At 45.3% G+C, this 13,837-nt stretch overlaps 2 protein-coding genes across 3 annotated transcripts in view; one reads left to right on the top strand and one right to left on the bottom strand.

Annotated features, from left to right (window-relative positions):
• The window catches only part of BORCS5 (BLOC-1 related complex subunit 5), a 72,640-nt gene extending 71,148 nt beyond the window's left edge, over positions 1-1,492 (top strand). For both annotated transcript variants that reach the window (XM_070407842.1, XM_070407841.1), the window contains exon 4: positions 815-1,492. In XM_070407842.1, the coding sequence (XP_070263943.1) occupies positions 815-1,045 (231 nt within the window). In that variant the 3' untranslated portion in view covers positions 1,046-1,492. The remainder of the gene's footprint in view (positions 1-814) is intronic.
• Positions 1,493-8,245: 6,753 nt separating this feature from the next.
• DUSP16 (dual specificity phosphatase 16) overlaps positions 8,246-13,837 on the bottom strand; it is an 87,617-nt gene continuing 82,025 nt past the window's right edge. The window contains exon 8 of the mRNA XM_070410672.1: positions 8,246-12,015. Within this exon, the coding sequence (XP_070266773.1) occupies positions 10,839-12,015 (1,177 nt within the window). The 3' untranslated portion in view covers positions 8,246-10,838. The remainder of the gene's footprint in view (positions 12,016-13,837) is intronic.

Genomic DNA, 13,837 nt, shown 5'->3' with positions numbered 1-13,837 from the left:
TTCCTCACTGGTCGGGGGAGGAAACTGGGAGGGAGTGGATGTGGGGGTCTACTCAGAGGAGGGGGTACAGGCACGGACATGCTAGAGGTTCCCTGCCCCTACTTTATCCAGATGGTAGGTTCCAAAGAACTTCACGAGAGGAAGAAAAGAGGTCACAGAGGGGAGCTGGAGCCTCGAGTTTAACTAGGGGAGAGGATACACGAAGCGCTCCTCACGGTTTGCCTCGTAGGGCATGGACTTGAGCCGTGGGTGGCATTTCGGTCCTGGCAGGGAAAGCCACCAGGGAAGAGAGGGAGAATGAAGAGTGAGGTTTAAAGCACCTCCGTGCCCCTCGAGTCCTGTGCGACATGTGTTGGCAGGTGTTACTTCACCCTCACAGCAACCTCCAGGCCTGAATTTGTTCCGTTGCTTGCAGATGAAGGCCTTGAGCTAGAAAGCATAGTTATTATCAACCCACATGGCAGAGCCAGCTTCAGACCCTGTTCTGTCAGATTTCTGAGCCCAGGATTCTTTCATGTAGGGAGACCGAGATAGAAATCCCAGGGTCTCAACGAGGTATAAATGGCTCACGTTCCCAAAACACAGAGCCGAGACAGTCATCTCTTAGTCTCCCTCTAATGATGGCTCTAGGGCTGCAGTTGATAAAGTTTTTTTTTCATGAAGGTGTTTCAATCCCCCAGCGCTTGCTTCCCCTAAAGCTAGCAGGCTCCCACCTGACCCGAGGGACTCTGTGCCTCCATGGAGCGCTGACCCCCGGACGCTCCAGAGAGGACTTGAACTAGATTAATGCATTTCACTTCCTTTCCTTCTACAGATGGACCTTTCTGTAGAAACTCTCTTTAGCTTCATGCAAGAGCGCCAGAAAAGGTATGCCAAATACGCGGAGCAGATCCAGAAAGTCAACGAAATGTCCGCCATCCTCCGCCGCATCCAGATGGGCATAGACCAGACTGTGCCCCTGATGGAGAGGCTCAACAGCATGCTGCCCGAGGGCGAGCGGCTGGAGCCCTTCAGCATGAAGCCGGACCGAGAGCTCAAGCTGTAGCGGCTTCTCCCCTCCAGCCAGGAGGTGTTCCCTGGGGACAGCGCCTGGTGCCACCAGTACCCTGAGGACATTTGGAACCAAAGTCGGATGCTGTGACCGGGCTCGGAGCTGGTGGAAGGGGCTGTGAGGCAGCCCGCTGGCCTGAAGACCTCATGTTGCCCTACCTCCCCCTCTCCTTGATGCAGTTTCCTTTGCAAAATGAACCAAACTAATTCTCAGTGGTACCTGAAGTCGGAACAGTTTTATTAGGAATTCTTTCCAGAACTCTGCAATGGGAGTTATTTTTATTTTGTTTAGCTTTTTAAAATTGAGAGTGTATATTATTTAGTCTGGCTTGTGGAGTGAAGGGGAGGAATATGTTAAGGAGTTCTGTCCTTGATGCCTCCATGAAATGTTGTCAAGGCTCTGGGTTATGGGTTGTAAACATAAAGAACTAATTTAACCCGGGCCTGTGTGTTGTTACTGTTCCTACCCCATTTCCACCCCACAGGCCTTTCTGTGGGCGCCCTCTTCCTGCCCCAGTGAAACAGTGTTGGTGTGTGCCAGCTTATGGTGTGTTGTCATCGGAAACTGGCAACTCCCTTTCTACACGCTCATCGGCTCATCTCCCACTGACAACTGGGTTCCTGATGCACAGCTCAGTTTCTCTTTGTTACATCGACACTGCAGGACGCCCATTTGTGTAACAAGGTTCTAGCCAGCATCTGTTTCACTGGCCTGGCAGACGTGTGGCGCAGCCGGCTTTGATTGGACACCGGCAGCACTCACTCAGCAGGTGTTCATGCGCCATCGGATGTGCCAGACCCTGTGCCGGGGAGATGGAAATGGCTACAGCGTCCCTACTCTTCTTTTCTGAAGACAGTAAACTCAGAATGATGCTGATTTCTGAGAGTTTAGGAAATGAAGCAATTTGAGTAACCAGAGCTATTTCGTGCAGTACTTTGGAAGGAAAACTGAAGAAGCAAAGGAATGGGGTATGGGAACAGGTCCAGGCAGGGGAAGAGGAAGAGATGGGGAGGAAGGGAAGCCCTGGGCCAGGATGTTGTACAGGACTCACCGTGCTCCCTTTACTCCTCTAAGCCTGAGGGGTTTCTTCAATGTCAGAAACAGCCTTTGGTATGTTTATAAGATGAACGTTGATCTCACTTAACTTAGCATATCCCAGGCAAACTTTACCCGCTTCTTGGAGTTTACAGTTTTTTAAATCTTGGATTGTAATGAGGTACTATCTTGCAAGGTCCATAGAACCCAGAATTAACTGTAGGACATAAAGAGCTTGAAAACAGAGAAAGATCAATGGAGTACAATATAGTCCAGAATGGACAGTATTCAGGACTATATTCTGAATGACAGAAGAAACAGGAATATTCTAAGCTACATGGGAAAAAAAAAATTTTTAAAAACTCAGACATAGGAAAACACCAACAGTTTCTAGGATTTTCTAAGGACCAAAATAATATCAAAATTGTTCATTCCCTCTGAGTCAGGAAGACAAGTTGGAAACCAGAGCCCAGAGAAGAGGCCAGGTTGCATTTACCTATTTCCCAGGATGACCCCAGCACCCATTCGGCCTTCCTGGGCACTGGTCAGGTGGGTGGACACGTCAGCCTGAGGAGATGGAGTGGTCTGAGGGAACCGTGGAGGAACACGAAGCAGTGAGCTGGGAGCGGGAGCTATGCGCTTACCTCGCTGGGGCCACACTGGTGAAAGAAGCTCATCATCATAATGCCTTTTGGGTGGTCAGATCTTAATGACTGAATAACGTATCTTCCCTTCATTGATGGGCAGCACTCCCTTCGTTCACATACTAAACTTATTCTAATCATCCCAAACCTACAGCATGTCCTTGTGTTTGGAGCTGGGTTCTGTCTTCAACAGGAACTCAAAAAAAAGACAATGCTGGTGATGGCTTTAAAATGCCACTTACTGTCAGCTGGTTAATACTCGTTGCCCTGCCTGGCCTATTGATCTTTCTCTGCATACTCTTTTATGCTGTTTTTTATATTAATATTATAATTTCACAATACATTTTAACATGGCTATACTAGGTCCCACCTACTCTCATTACTAGTTTTTTTTTTCTAACTTCATTTTTTAAATCTCTAAACTGGCAGAAAAGTGGAAAATTATAATACAAGGAACACTCATATTCCCTTCAGCTGGACTGACAGCAAGTGGCATTTTAAAGCCATCACCATCGTTGTCCTCTTTTGAGTTCCTGTTGAATACAGAACCCAGCTCCGAACACAAGGACATGCTGTAGTTTTCAGAGAAGGAAGGGCTTGTTGTCTACAGGGCTGGATAAAGAGCTCAGGTGCCATCACCCTCACTGCACTTACTTCATAGTAAAATGAATTAGACAAAACATGGTGTTAACTTAGAGTACAGTCCTGAATAGATACTTATTGGAGAACAGCAGAGGAGAACAATGTATTTTTAAAGAATACGAGTTAATTCGATATTTATGGTGTGTGGTAGTTTCACAATATTGTCCCCTTGGCTAATTTATACAGTAGGTCCTCAGGTTACATCGGAGATCCGTTCCTACGGCCCAACGTAATGTGACTTTTGCCGTAATTCAGAACCCACCTACATAAGCACCTACGTCACTCACATGGAGCACATACACAGCAGTAATGAAGTGAAACAGTAAAAAAATTAAAAGAAAGATAACAATTCCTGACCTTTACCTGTGGTAAATAATAAAAAACATAAAGCACATATGTACATATGTTGAAATGACAGAACTTTTTTTTTTAATATATAAATAAATGGGAAATGGCGATGTAACCACAAAACGACGTACGTTGAGTCCATTGTAACCCGAGGACTGTCTGTACTGTGTTACCCAGAATTCCCTTCCCTGTTTATTTCCAGTTAGGTTTGGACACAAGAGGAGTGTGCATGTCACTTGTTAGGGAAATAATGCCAGGCCCAGGCTCAGTGCTGGAAGTTGCCGTGGATCGGGCCGTGTTGCATCTCATGCACATTTCATGGGTCCGGTGGGCAGCAGCTGGGCCCAGGGCTTCTCCAGCTCCCCAGCTCCTCGGAACTCGGCCTGCTGCTCTGCCAAATCGCAGGCCAGGTGCGACTGGCTCCTTCAGGTCACCTGCAGCAGGGAGGACGCAGGCTCCGAGGAGAGGCCATGTGGGTTCTGGTGAGATGGATGTTGGGTCCACCGTGTTGCTTGCAGGCTTCAGTTGAACTGGCTCTCCCCACTGCACATCCAGCTTCTCGCCCGGCCACCTGCCCGGTGACTTCAGGCCAAGAATAAACAGCTGAACTGAGACTTCTACCAGCTGCTGTAACTAACTGCTTAAGGTCAGTTCCTGTAACAGCCCTCCCTATTCTGCTCATCCCTAGTGGTTCTCTGATAACTTGGTGTTACCTGTGCTTTCTCTACTCAATATTTTACTTTTTCCACTGGATTCCAGGAATCTGGGTGATTTGTTAGTTCAAGTAACAGGTATGCTTGATGTCTGCTGGTTAATACTCGATGACCTACCTGGCCTTTGGATGTTTCAGGAGTGAGGGGGCAGTGGAGTTGTGGAAGAGCCCTGGCTGGAAGTGTCTAGTCTTGATCTCCAGTAAGTCATTTAAATCTTAGTCCCTGAGCCTCAATTTCCACCTCCCTACCGCATATGCTGGGCTCTCAAGCCCCTTCCAACTCTAAGATTTCAAGTCTACAACTCTGACACTTTGCTCTTTAGCAACGATAAGGACCGTCTTGACCTGTCGTCTCTGAGCAGTGGCCTTAGGTCTTGGTGTAGTGACTTTACATTCTGAGTTCCCAAGGGAACAAAGCTTCTTTCATTCTTTTTGTTAATTGTAAATTAGGGTCCAGTGGCTCCCTTCTTTTCTCAGTTGATTCATCTGTATTTATGAACACCGTCAAACAGGCCCCTAACATGCAGTCTCCTTGTTTGACTAGTTGAAGCAGGTGGCCTTCACTCCTTGTTACGTGCATGAAAATTTACAACAAATGAGTTGTGGGGTTAAGATCAAGTGATAATGTGGATTTCACGAGAGCCTTTATGTAGATTTCATGTCTGTTTCCTTCAGAGTTTTCTCATTAGTAACTTGATTGTATTCTCTGCCAGGATAAATATTTGATGAAATGAGTTTTGAGGACTTCTTATATACCCTGAGATATATTAGTGCACTCAGGGAATGAAGTAGGGGGTTTTGTTTATTTTTTTGTAAAGTATTCTCTAGGTATTTCTTTGCTTTCCCTCTGACGTATGTAAAAGGTACATTATAGGTATTACAACCATGCTGTTTCCAAGGTTACATAAACCAGAGGCCCTGGGGGACTGACATATGCCACTGGTTCTGTGATTTGTGAAATTTACTTAGCTTTGGTATTTCCCTTAGTCCCAAAGCAAAACCAGGAATCTTCAGAAGTTGAGGGTTGTGAGGAAACACTGTATTCTAGATAGAAAATATCCTCTTCCCAATTTGTTTATACCTCAGCTAAACCCAGATATATAGTATTCAGTAGGAAATGATTTCAAATGTTAATACTAAAGATTATGAAGTAAAAATTTTCTTCCTGTGGACTTTTTAGGTGTAAGATTTTTTTTTAATCATGAGAAAAGTAATTTTACTTTTCTTTCCCCTACACTTTCATTACATAGTGCTCCGAAGGAGATGTCATCATTCACTCATTTATAACAAACTAGAGGCCCGGTGCACAAAAATCGTGCAGGGGCGGGGGGTGTCCCTCAGCCCAGCCTGCACCCTCTCCAATCTGGGACCCCTCAAGGGATGTCGGACTGCCCTCTTACAATCCAGGACTGCTGGCTCCCAACTGCTCGCCTGCCTGCCTGCCTGCCTGATGGCCCCTAACCACTCACCTGTCAGCCTGATTGACGCCTAACTGCTCCCCTGATGGCTTGATTGCCCCTAACTGCCCTCCCTTGCCAGCCTGGTCACCCCAAACTGCCCTCCCATGCAGGGCTGGTTCCCCACAACTGTCCTTCCCTACAGGCCTGGGTCCCCCCCCCCAACTGCCCTCTCCTGCAGGCCTGGAGCCCCCCTCCCCAACTGCCCTCCTCTGCCAGCCCAGTCACTCCTAACTGCCCTCCCCTACTGTCCTGATTGCCCACAACTGCCCTCCCCTGCAGGCCATCTTGTGTCCACATGGGGGCAGCCATCTTGTGTGTTTGAGTGATGGTCAATTTGCATATTATTCTTTTATTAGATAGGATAACATTTAACTTCTTGCACACATACAAGGCATTCAAATGTCTTGGCTATAGAAGTAGAGGGTAACCAGATAAATGGTTCACATTTCAAATGAAAAAAAGCAAAATGTAAAAGCAACCAAATCCAGTGGCAGCTAGTATAACTGGTGTCTCCTGTGGGATGCAGGTGTGTTTGCATCCATCACTCTCAGGGATTGGTCCGGGGGCATCGTGCCCCTGTAAGACTTGATGGCACTTACTGATGACTCAGTTTTCTTCACCAATTAAGGCATCTTTCTCTACTACCTTTTATTCTATAGTGAGTCACGACTTATGCTGGATGCTTTTGTGAACCACGTACTTCTAATTCAGCCTTTGAAACGGTCACAATTCCCCTGACCAGAGAGGACCCAGACCACAGCTGCACGAACCCTAAGCTGCCCTTTGCCAGTGACACTGCCCCCACAAGGTTACAGTCTGTATTTCCTGTGGGATGGCATTTAAAACTGACTCCAGTGTTTCAGCTAGAACCAAAGGAATGAAACCTCTGTTTTTACATAAACCCAACTTGATGTCTGTGCACAGAAACTGCAACAATATGGTTGACTTGTAAACATCTTCCAAGAAGGTGCTGTAATTTTCCAGTTGATTTCACAACACTTTAAAGAGATAACTAGCATAATTATGCTGTGCAGGATGAATGGGCCCCACAGAATGCTGGAAATAACTTACTTCCCTCTTCCATTTATAGACGCAAAAGAGTAATAGAGAAAAGCACCTAGACAAATTTTGTTTACTAGACGTGAAACATTCTTCCTCAGTGTCGGAAAAACAACAGCAGACAGTATTTAAAAATAACATGGCAGTGAAGGTTTTAAGGGTAAAAAGGTTGTCAACTAGTCCCACTATGCACACCCTACTCCACATCTATACCTGATTTCCCCTTAGTCTAAGGCCTGGTCACATTTTAGTTGTCAGACCCAAACTAGTCCTCCAGCACCAGCCTACTCAGCCCCCCAAATCTGTCTGCATTTAAACTAGTAACTGGTTGACCTTCTGGCCTTCCCAACATCTATACCTTCTCCATCCGAGCCTCTCACTGAAATACCTGCTCCCCTGCCACCTTCCATCTCAAGGCAGGTTTATTCCGTATTTCCTTTATTCTAGCCACACACCCACCTCCATTTTTCTGCCAGGTTGTAGCCAGCACACTCTTCCAGTCTTCACTGGCCCAGTCGAGTCCTTCTTTCTTTTACATTTTCTTAAATCGAACTTTAACATAGAAAGCTTTCACAGCCAACTTAAGTGACATTACCTGTAATTCTTATTCTCATCATTACTCCACCGGCTTGCACGGAAGGGAAGTCCAGCATCATTTATAGGCAGAGAGGTAATTAAGATGTATGTAGCATCTGGCTGGTGTGGCTCAGTGGTGAGCATCGACCTATGCACCAAGAGGTCTCTGGTTTAATACTCAGTCAGGGCACTTGCCCAGCTTTCGGGCTTGATCCCCAGTAGGGGGCATGCAGGAGGCCCTCCGTCAATGTTGATGTTTCAGTCTCATTGATGTTTCTATCTCTCCCTCTCTCTAAAATCAATAAAATATATATATTTCAAGATGTACATGGTAAGAATGGAGAACAGATCTTTAATAACTATTCCTCCTCGGTTTTTCCTACAAGAAGTATAGCACCATTTATATACATTAAAGTGTACCACAGATATGTATCTGGCCCTTTTAATCTCTACCCAGGACTTGTTCTGGATGCGATCAGTAAGCAAATACTTACCACGTGCATCTGGTATAAACATGAAAGAAGGAAGGCTGGCTGAAAATGCTAATGACCCAGTGTTTCATGTGAATGATGGAGCACATAATATGTCTGATGACCTCATCATTTCATGTTGAGCTAAATCCTCTTTGACGTAAGAGGTTCTCCCACTGCTCCTTTCACAATTTTGACATTGCTGATCCCACCAAGTTTATAGCTGCAAAGAGAAGTCCTTTCTCATATTTATGTATAAACAGGTACCAGTTTTGATTTTATTTCATCGTATTAACACACATGACACATCAACATGAGAAATGCACAATTTAACCATTCAACAGCTTGCCTTACTCCAGAAGAACACTATATTCATATTAAACATTTATACAGTCTTTCCACCTCACTTTACAAATGTCCTGAACCATTTCCCAGCATTTCTCACACAAAGTCTAGTTTTGCTCTTTAAAATCACTGTTCTGTATCATCCTAGTAGACTCCAGGCTTCCCTGGGATCACATGCTGAGGAGAGCCCGCCACCACACCGTCTGCAGACCTCACGTAGCTCCAGGACCTGCCTCCCAGGCTGCCCCCTCAGCATGGCAGTCTTGATTCCAAGAACTGATGATTTGACATTCATGATCAAGGACTAAAGGTTGTAGTGTATGACTACATCACAGTCACAAGAAGAAAGGGGACCATGGTCATGAGAAATCCCATATGATAGACAGCAAATTTTTGCCCAGATATCTAAACCAAGTGCCCTAACCTTCCTGAAACATATTTAACGTTGCAACTACTGCTTTCATTTCTTAAAAACGTTCAACAGTTGTGACCAAACTCTGTTACACATCTGTGTGTGTATACATAACACATCAAAAATTACTGTGTCAAACCTTGAGAATGTCTGATTACACCCAAAATGTAAAAGTGTAAGAAAAACTAACTCAGATGATTTAACAGAACTTTTTCAATATGGTAACAATGCACCCACTCCCTATGCAATTTATTCTCCTGCCTTCATTTTAAACCCACATCATAGCACATTATCTGTGCACAAACAGTCATGTTAATTGTTACGATCAAGTCAGTTTTAAATCATGTCCTTCTATGCTGGTTTTAGCAGTCACCATAGGAAACATTAAGTCACACCCTAGTCAAAAGACTGTCCATTTCTCAAACACAGAAAAACCTGAGATATGAGTCAGCAAGTAGCTACACTTACAGTAAAGAACAATGATAACACACCCCCTTCCCAAAAAAGCTGCTGATGTGAATTAAGGCTTCAAAGGAGGACCATATTGTAGCTGACAAAAACCTAAGCCAGGACGTTTAAAAGCAGGGATGCACTATCACTCGTGTGCTTGTCCTCAGCGCCTCCTACTTTCAGCTGCCAGGATTGATTCCATAGTGATTGTAGGTCAAGGACTGAGAAACCACCTTGGTCCCACCCATTGCTGTAGGTCCCTTCTACTAAAGAAACGTTGGGGATATTTTCTGAGAATAGCTTGACTATGGCTTTCCACTCAGCTCACAACGAAACAAAATTCAACCACTTTCTCCTCACCTCCCTATATGGTTTTATTCTGAACATTCCTTGCTTACTAAAGCCACTCTCGGCCCGATTAGTAAATCTGAAAGTCTAAGGAAATTATAAAAATACCACCCTTCCCACATGCTAAGGGGGAAAATAACCACTGAGAAATAAGTTTCCTGCTTCTCCTCAGCAACCGTACAAACGTCTTCAATCTTTCTATAGTTTTTCTCCCTCTTGGTAGTTTCCCTTAAAAGGCCACACTGTCACAAAATGCACCTGTGCAGTGGAACAAGTGAAAAGCACCTGCTCTGGCTGAGAATCGGAAGGTGCTGCTGCTCTGCTACCACCCAAGTGAATTCACATCTGGCTTTGGACCAAGTTAATCTTTCCTTAGAGGAGTACCAACCCCATTTTGAACAGTTCTTTGATTTATAAAGAGGGAGGTAGACTGGTTTAGCCTCCCAACTTAGCTTAAATCATTATGCTGCCAGATTCCTAGCTGTTGCACTGAATCCTAGATGGGTCCCCTTCTTTCTCTTCATAAAGCTGAGAAGAAGGAAAGAAAATATTAACCACCTCCATCCAGGCCCAAATGGAAATCTGTACAGTTTGAATTGGTCTGAAAAGTGTGACTAGCTACCTGCCTATTCACAATGCCGAGAAGACGGGCTCCCAGATGCGGTAGTGGTGAAAGCCCCGACTTTCTGTCTGAGGTACTGGGTTTGCTCTAAAGTAGATCTTGGCAAGGCCCCTAATGGTCTGAACAGGAGAATGATGCGCGAGTCACTCGGCTGTGCGCTGAGCTTGGATCTGTGAATCAGCTTGGGATGTGATCATTTCTCTTGGATTTACCATTAGGGTCTGTCCCTAGGAGGGCCTGCCCACCCGACCCACAAGCTGGCTCAGTCTCAGCGCTAAGGTGCACTATGGGAGGACGGGACAAGGACTAGAACTTGACATCTTGTAGCACAACATGAAAACGGAAGGGGACTCTGCCCTCCAACACCAAATAAAACGTGACTCCGTAAGAACGAGAGGATGTGCAATTCACTGCATATAACTAACTGCTTTATCCGTCTACGGGGAACGCTAGCATCTGCCCTTCCACTTTTGTTGAGAGAAATATTAGCTGGTCTCTCAGATGCAGATGTTGAGAACAATTGTGTTGACCCATCTTTTGCTTTTACACCATAGCTCCATTTTCCAAAAATATATATGTATGTACATATATATATTTCAGATTTACAGGGAATATTTTTTGTGAACGAGAAAAAAACTGTCAACAGTCACGAGTGTCTTTCTTCTCAGGAGACCTCAATGATTTCCATGCTGCCGGAGAAGCTAGACTGGCTGCCCACTTTCCCCAGCTCTTCCCGCGACCTGTTCTCTGACATGATGCTCTCTCCAAACTCCATCTGGCAGCTTCTGCGTTTAAACTGCTTTTCAAAGGGACTCTCCTCATGCCAGCTCCGCCGCGAGTCGGCTCTGTCACTCGGCTTCTGCCGCCTGCGCACGGAATAGACTTGGTCACTGCACGTGGGCAGCTGGCTGCAGCTGTAGGCGGAGTAACTGGCACTGCCTCCGTAGATGGCTGAGGCCGAGTAGAAGTGAGAGGACTCCGTGGCAAAATACCAGCTATTGGTCAAGGAAGGGGTGGAGGTCTGGGGAGCCAAGATATCCGAGTGCCAACCCTTGAGGCCCAGCCCGGCGGCAGACTTTGCAAGGTGTTGCTGGCTGGTGGAAAGGCCAAAAAGGAAGTTGGTGTGGTAGTTGTCCTCCACGCTCCCACTCCGATGCAGTGGCGATAAGAAGGACCTCTGGGTGGCACCACTGGTGCTGGTTCTTACTGAATGCAATCGCTTGCTCTGGCTGTCTGCAGGCCTGGCAGTCTGTGGCTTCTTAGGGATGTTGGCCTCCTCCTTATCTGGGCTGGCTTCTGGAGTCTGCTCCGACACTTCCTCAACTGGAGAGAACTGGCACAGCTTGCTGGGCCCATCCAGAGTGGCGGAAGGTTTGTAGTAGTCCAGAGCATCTTCTGATGCAGGGAACCCATGCAAGGATGCTGCCACACTGGCTGAGTACGAAACTGATTTGATATCCAGAGAGAAGGAACGCTTGAGCTTATTGCTGTCTTCCAGCTTGTCCGAGGACAGATGGAGCCCATTGAGCGCCTGTACCAGTGGGCTGTCCTCCAACAGTGATGGCTGTACGCTGGGCACACTGGCAGGAAGCACAGGCTTTTGTCCTGCTGCCTCTGAGGTAGCAGAGCCGGCACAGGGTGGACTGCGGGACACCTCGCTCCTCTGTCCAGCCTCTGAGGCTACAGGGACAGGCTCACCTGGCTTCTCCCAGTGCAGCAGCTTGAGTTTGCTCTTTGGCCCTGATGCTCCAGTCTGGTTCTTAATCTTCTTCTCATAGTCCAGGAGTTGGCCCAGAAAATTGAAGTTTGGAGATATAGTAGGTCTTTTTTCTTTCACAAATCTATGAAGAGAGGGGAAGAAAAAAACACCTTGAATTTTATAACTATATTTTATCTTAAAGAATAGTGAGTAAATGAGATGGGGAAGTATTAGACTCACCCTCCCAAGTATCTTTGGAAGATGACTGTTTTAATCAGGCAGACACCTCAAGTAGAGAACAGAAGGGCCTCTACATTGGGGAGCTTTATTTTATAACGTCCCTGGAGCATGCTAGAGAGGGGGTTTCCAGGTCCCCAAAGCACTAGTTTTAGCTTTATTTTCAAGGACCCAAAGTTTCCAATTGTAATTGATGAGATGGTTCTTTCCTCACCACTAGGACCCTACAACCTTGGTGCTACCATCAGAAAGAAGTGCAGTGGAACAGCTACAGTCAAACCTCGGTTCTCAAATGTCTCCAATCTCGAACATTTCTGTTCTCGACCAAGTTGTTCACAGAGAAAATGTTTCGGTTGTCTAACAAAACTTCAGTTCAGTTCTCAACCTGGCAACCCTTTCATGTTGATACCTCAGCATGACAAAAAGCATCTCAGGCCACAAAGGAGACAATGCCCGAAGAAGCTAAACCTTGGTTAACATCTAAGCAAATTGTGCTGTGACTATTTTCTGGTTTTGTTGTTTGCTTTCATTGCTGGCAAATCGTCGATTAGCACAATTTTAAAGCATAGAGAGGCCATCAAGAGGGCTGATGTTGCTAAGGGTATGCAAGTGGTCACAAAACAACAATCACAGGCAGTTGAAGAGATAGAAAAATTTTGATTTGGATAAACGAAAAGCAGTTAGCTGGAGGGGAGGGAGAGGCAATGACATGTGAAAAAGCCAAGATGCCGCATACTGACCTGAAAGATACCTCTGGAACGAGTACTGAAAGTGATTCGTTTAAGGCCAGTAGGGGTACTTTGATAAATTTAAGAAAAGAAGTGTTTATTTATAGATTAAACAGTGCATTAGACATGTACTGTAATAAGAAAGGTTTGTGGGTCTGGAGTGGATTAATTCAATTTTTTAACAAATCCATTCTTGAACAAATCGCCTTCCGGAACTATTTTAGTTTGAGAACCAAGTTTCCACTGTACTTCCCATCTTCCATTTCCCAATGTGATGTCTTCTCAAAATCCCCAGTCACTTCCTCAAGACAGTTCACATTATAAGTTAATGACCAAAAGACAAGGCATCAGATGGCCAGAGCACCAAAGCACACGTTTCTGAGTTCCTTTTCTTTGTTCTCGACATGACAGCTACAGTGAGCACTATGCTAGTGCATTAAATCAAGTTAATAGAGCATTATCTCATTCAGTCCTTGAAACCATTCCTATGTCAGGTGGGCATAATTACCCCATCATATAGGTACCTAAAGTCCTTAGGTGACTTGCCTAAGTTACAGAGCTATTAAGTAATGGCACTGGGATTCAAAACCAGGTCTAAGGTCACCACCATGTTAAAGAAAAGTCATTGAGGGATCAAAACTAGTAATAATAACTGTTATGTTTCATTGTTGAAATAAATACTCTTAAGAGATAGTAGATAAACTCTTTATTGGCCCCTGGCCCTCCTGGACATTCCTCAGGAGACGTGGGAGTGAAATTACACTGAAAATTTATATTTGAATAAGGAAAGAGAAAAATCAAAAACAAACTCCTTGGAAATCAAGTAACCTAAACCAAATTAACAAAGCCAGAAATAACTGGCTCGACTGTAACAGGTATAAATGTAGAGACGTCATAATAAGACTTCGTACATGATGTAAGGGTGCCTCTTCTCCTGGCGTCTGCATGCGCAGGAGGAACTTAGGGAGGAGAGCCTGAATGAAGGGTGAGGAGCTAATG

The sequence above is a fragment of the Myotis yumanensis genome, unplaced genomic scaffold (genome assembly GCF_028538775.1).
Source record: "Myotis yumanensis isolate MYYU_CA2020_CCGP unplaced genomic scaffold, mMyoYum1.0.hap1 SCAF_3, whole genome shotgun sequence".
Classification (NCBI taxonomy): Eukaryota; Metazoa; Chordata; class Mammalia; order Chiroptera; family Vespertilionidae; genus Myotis; species Myotis yumanensis.
This window is presented reverse-complemented; position numbering and strand designations above follow the sequence as displayed.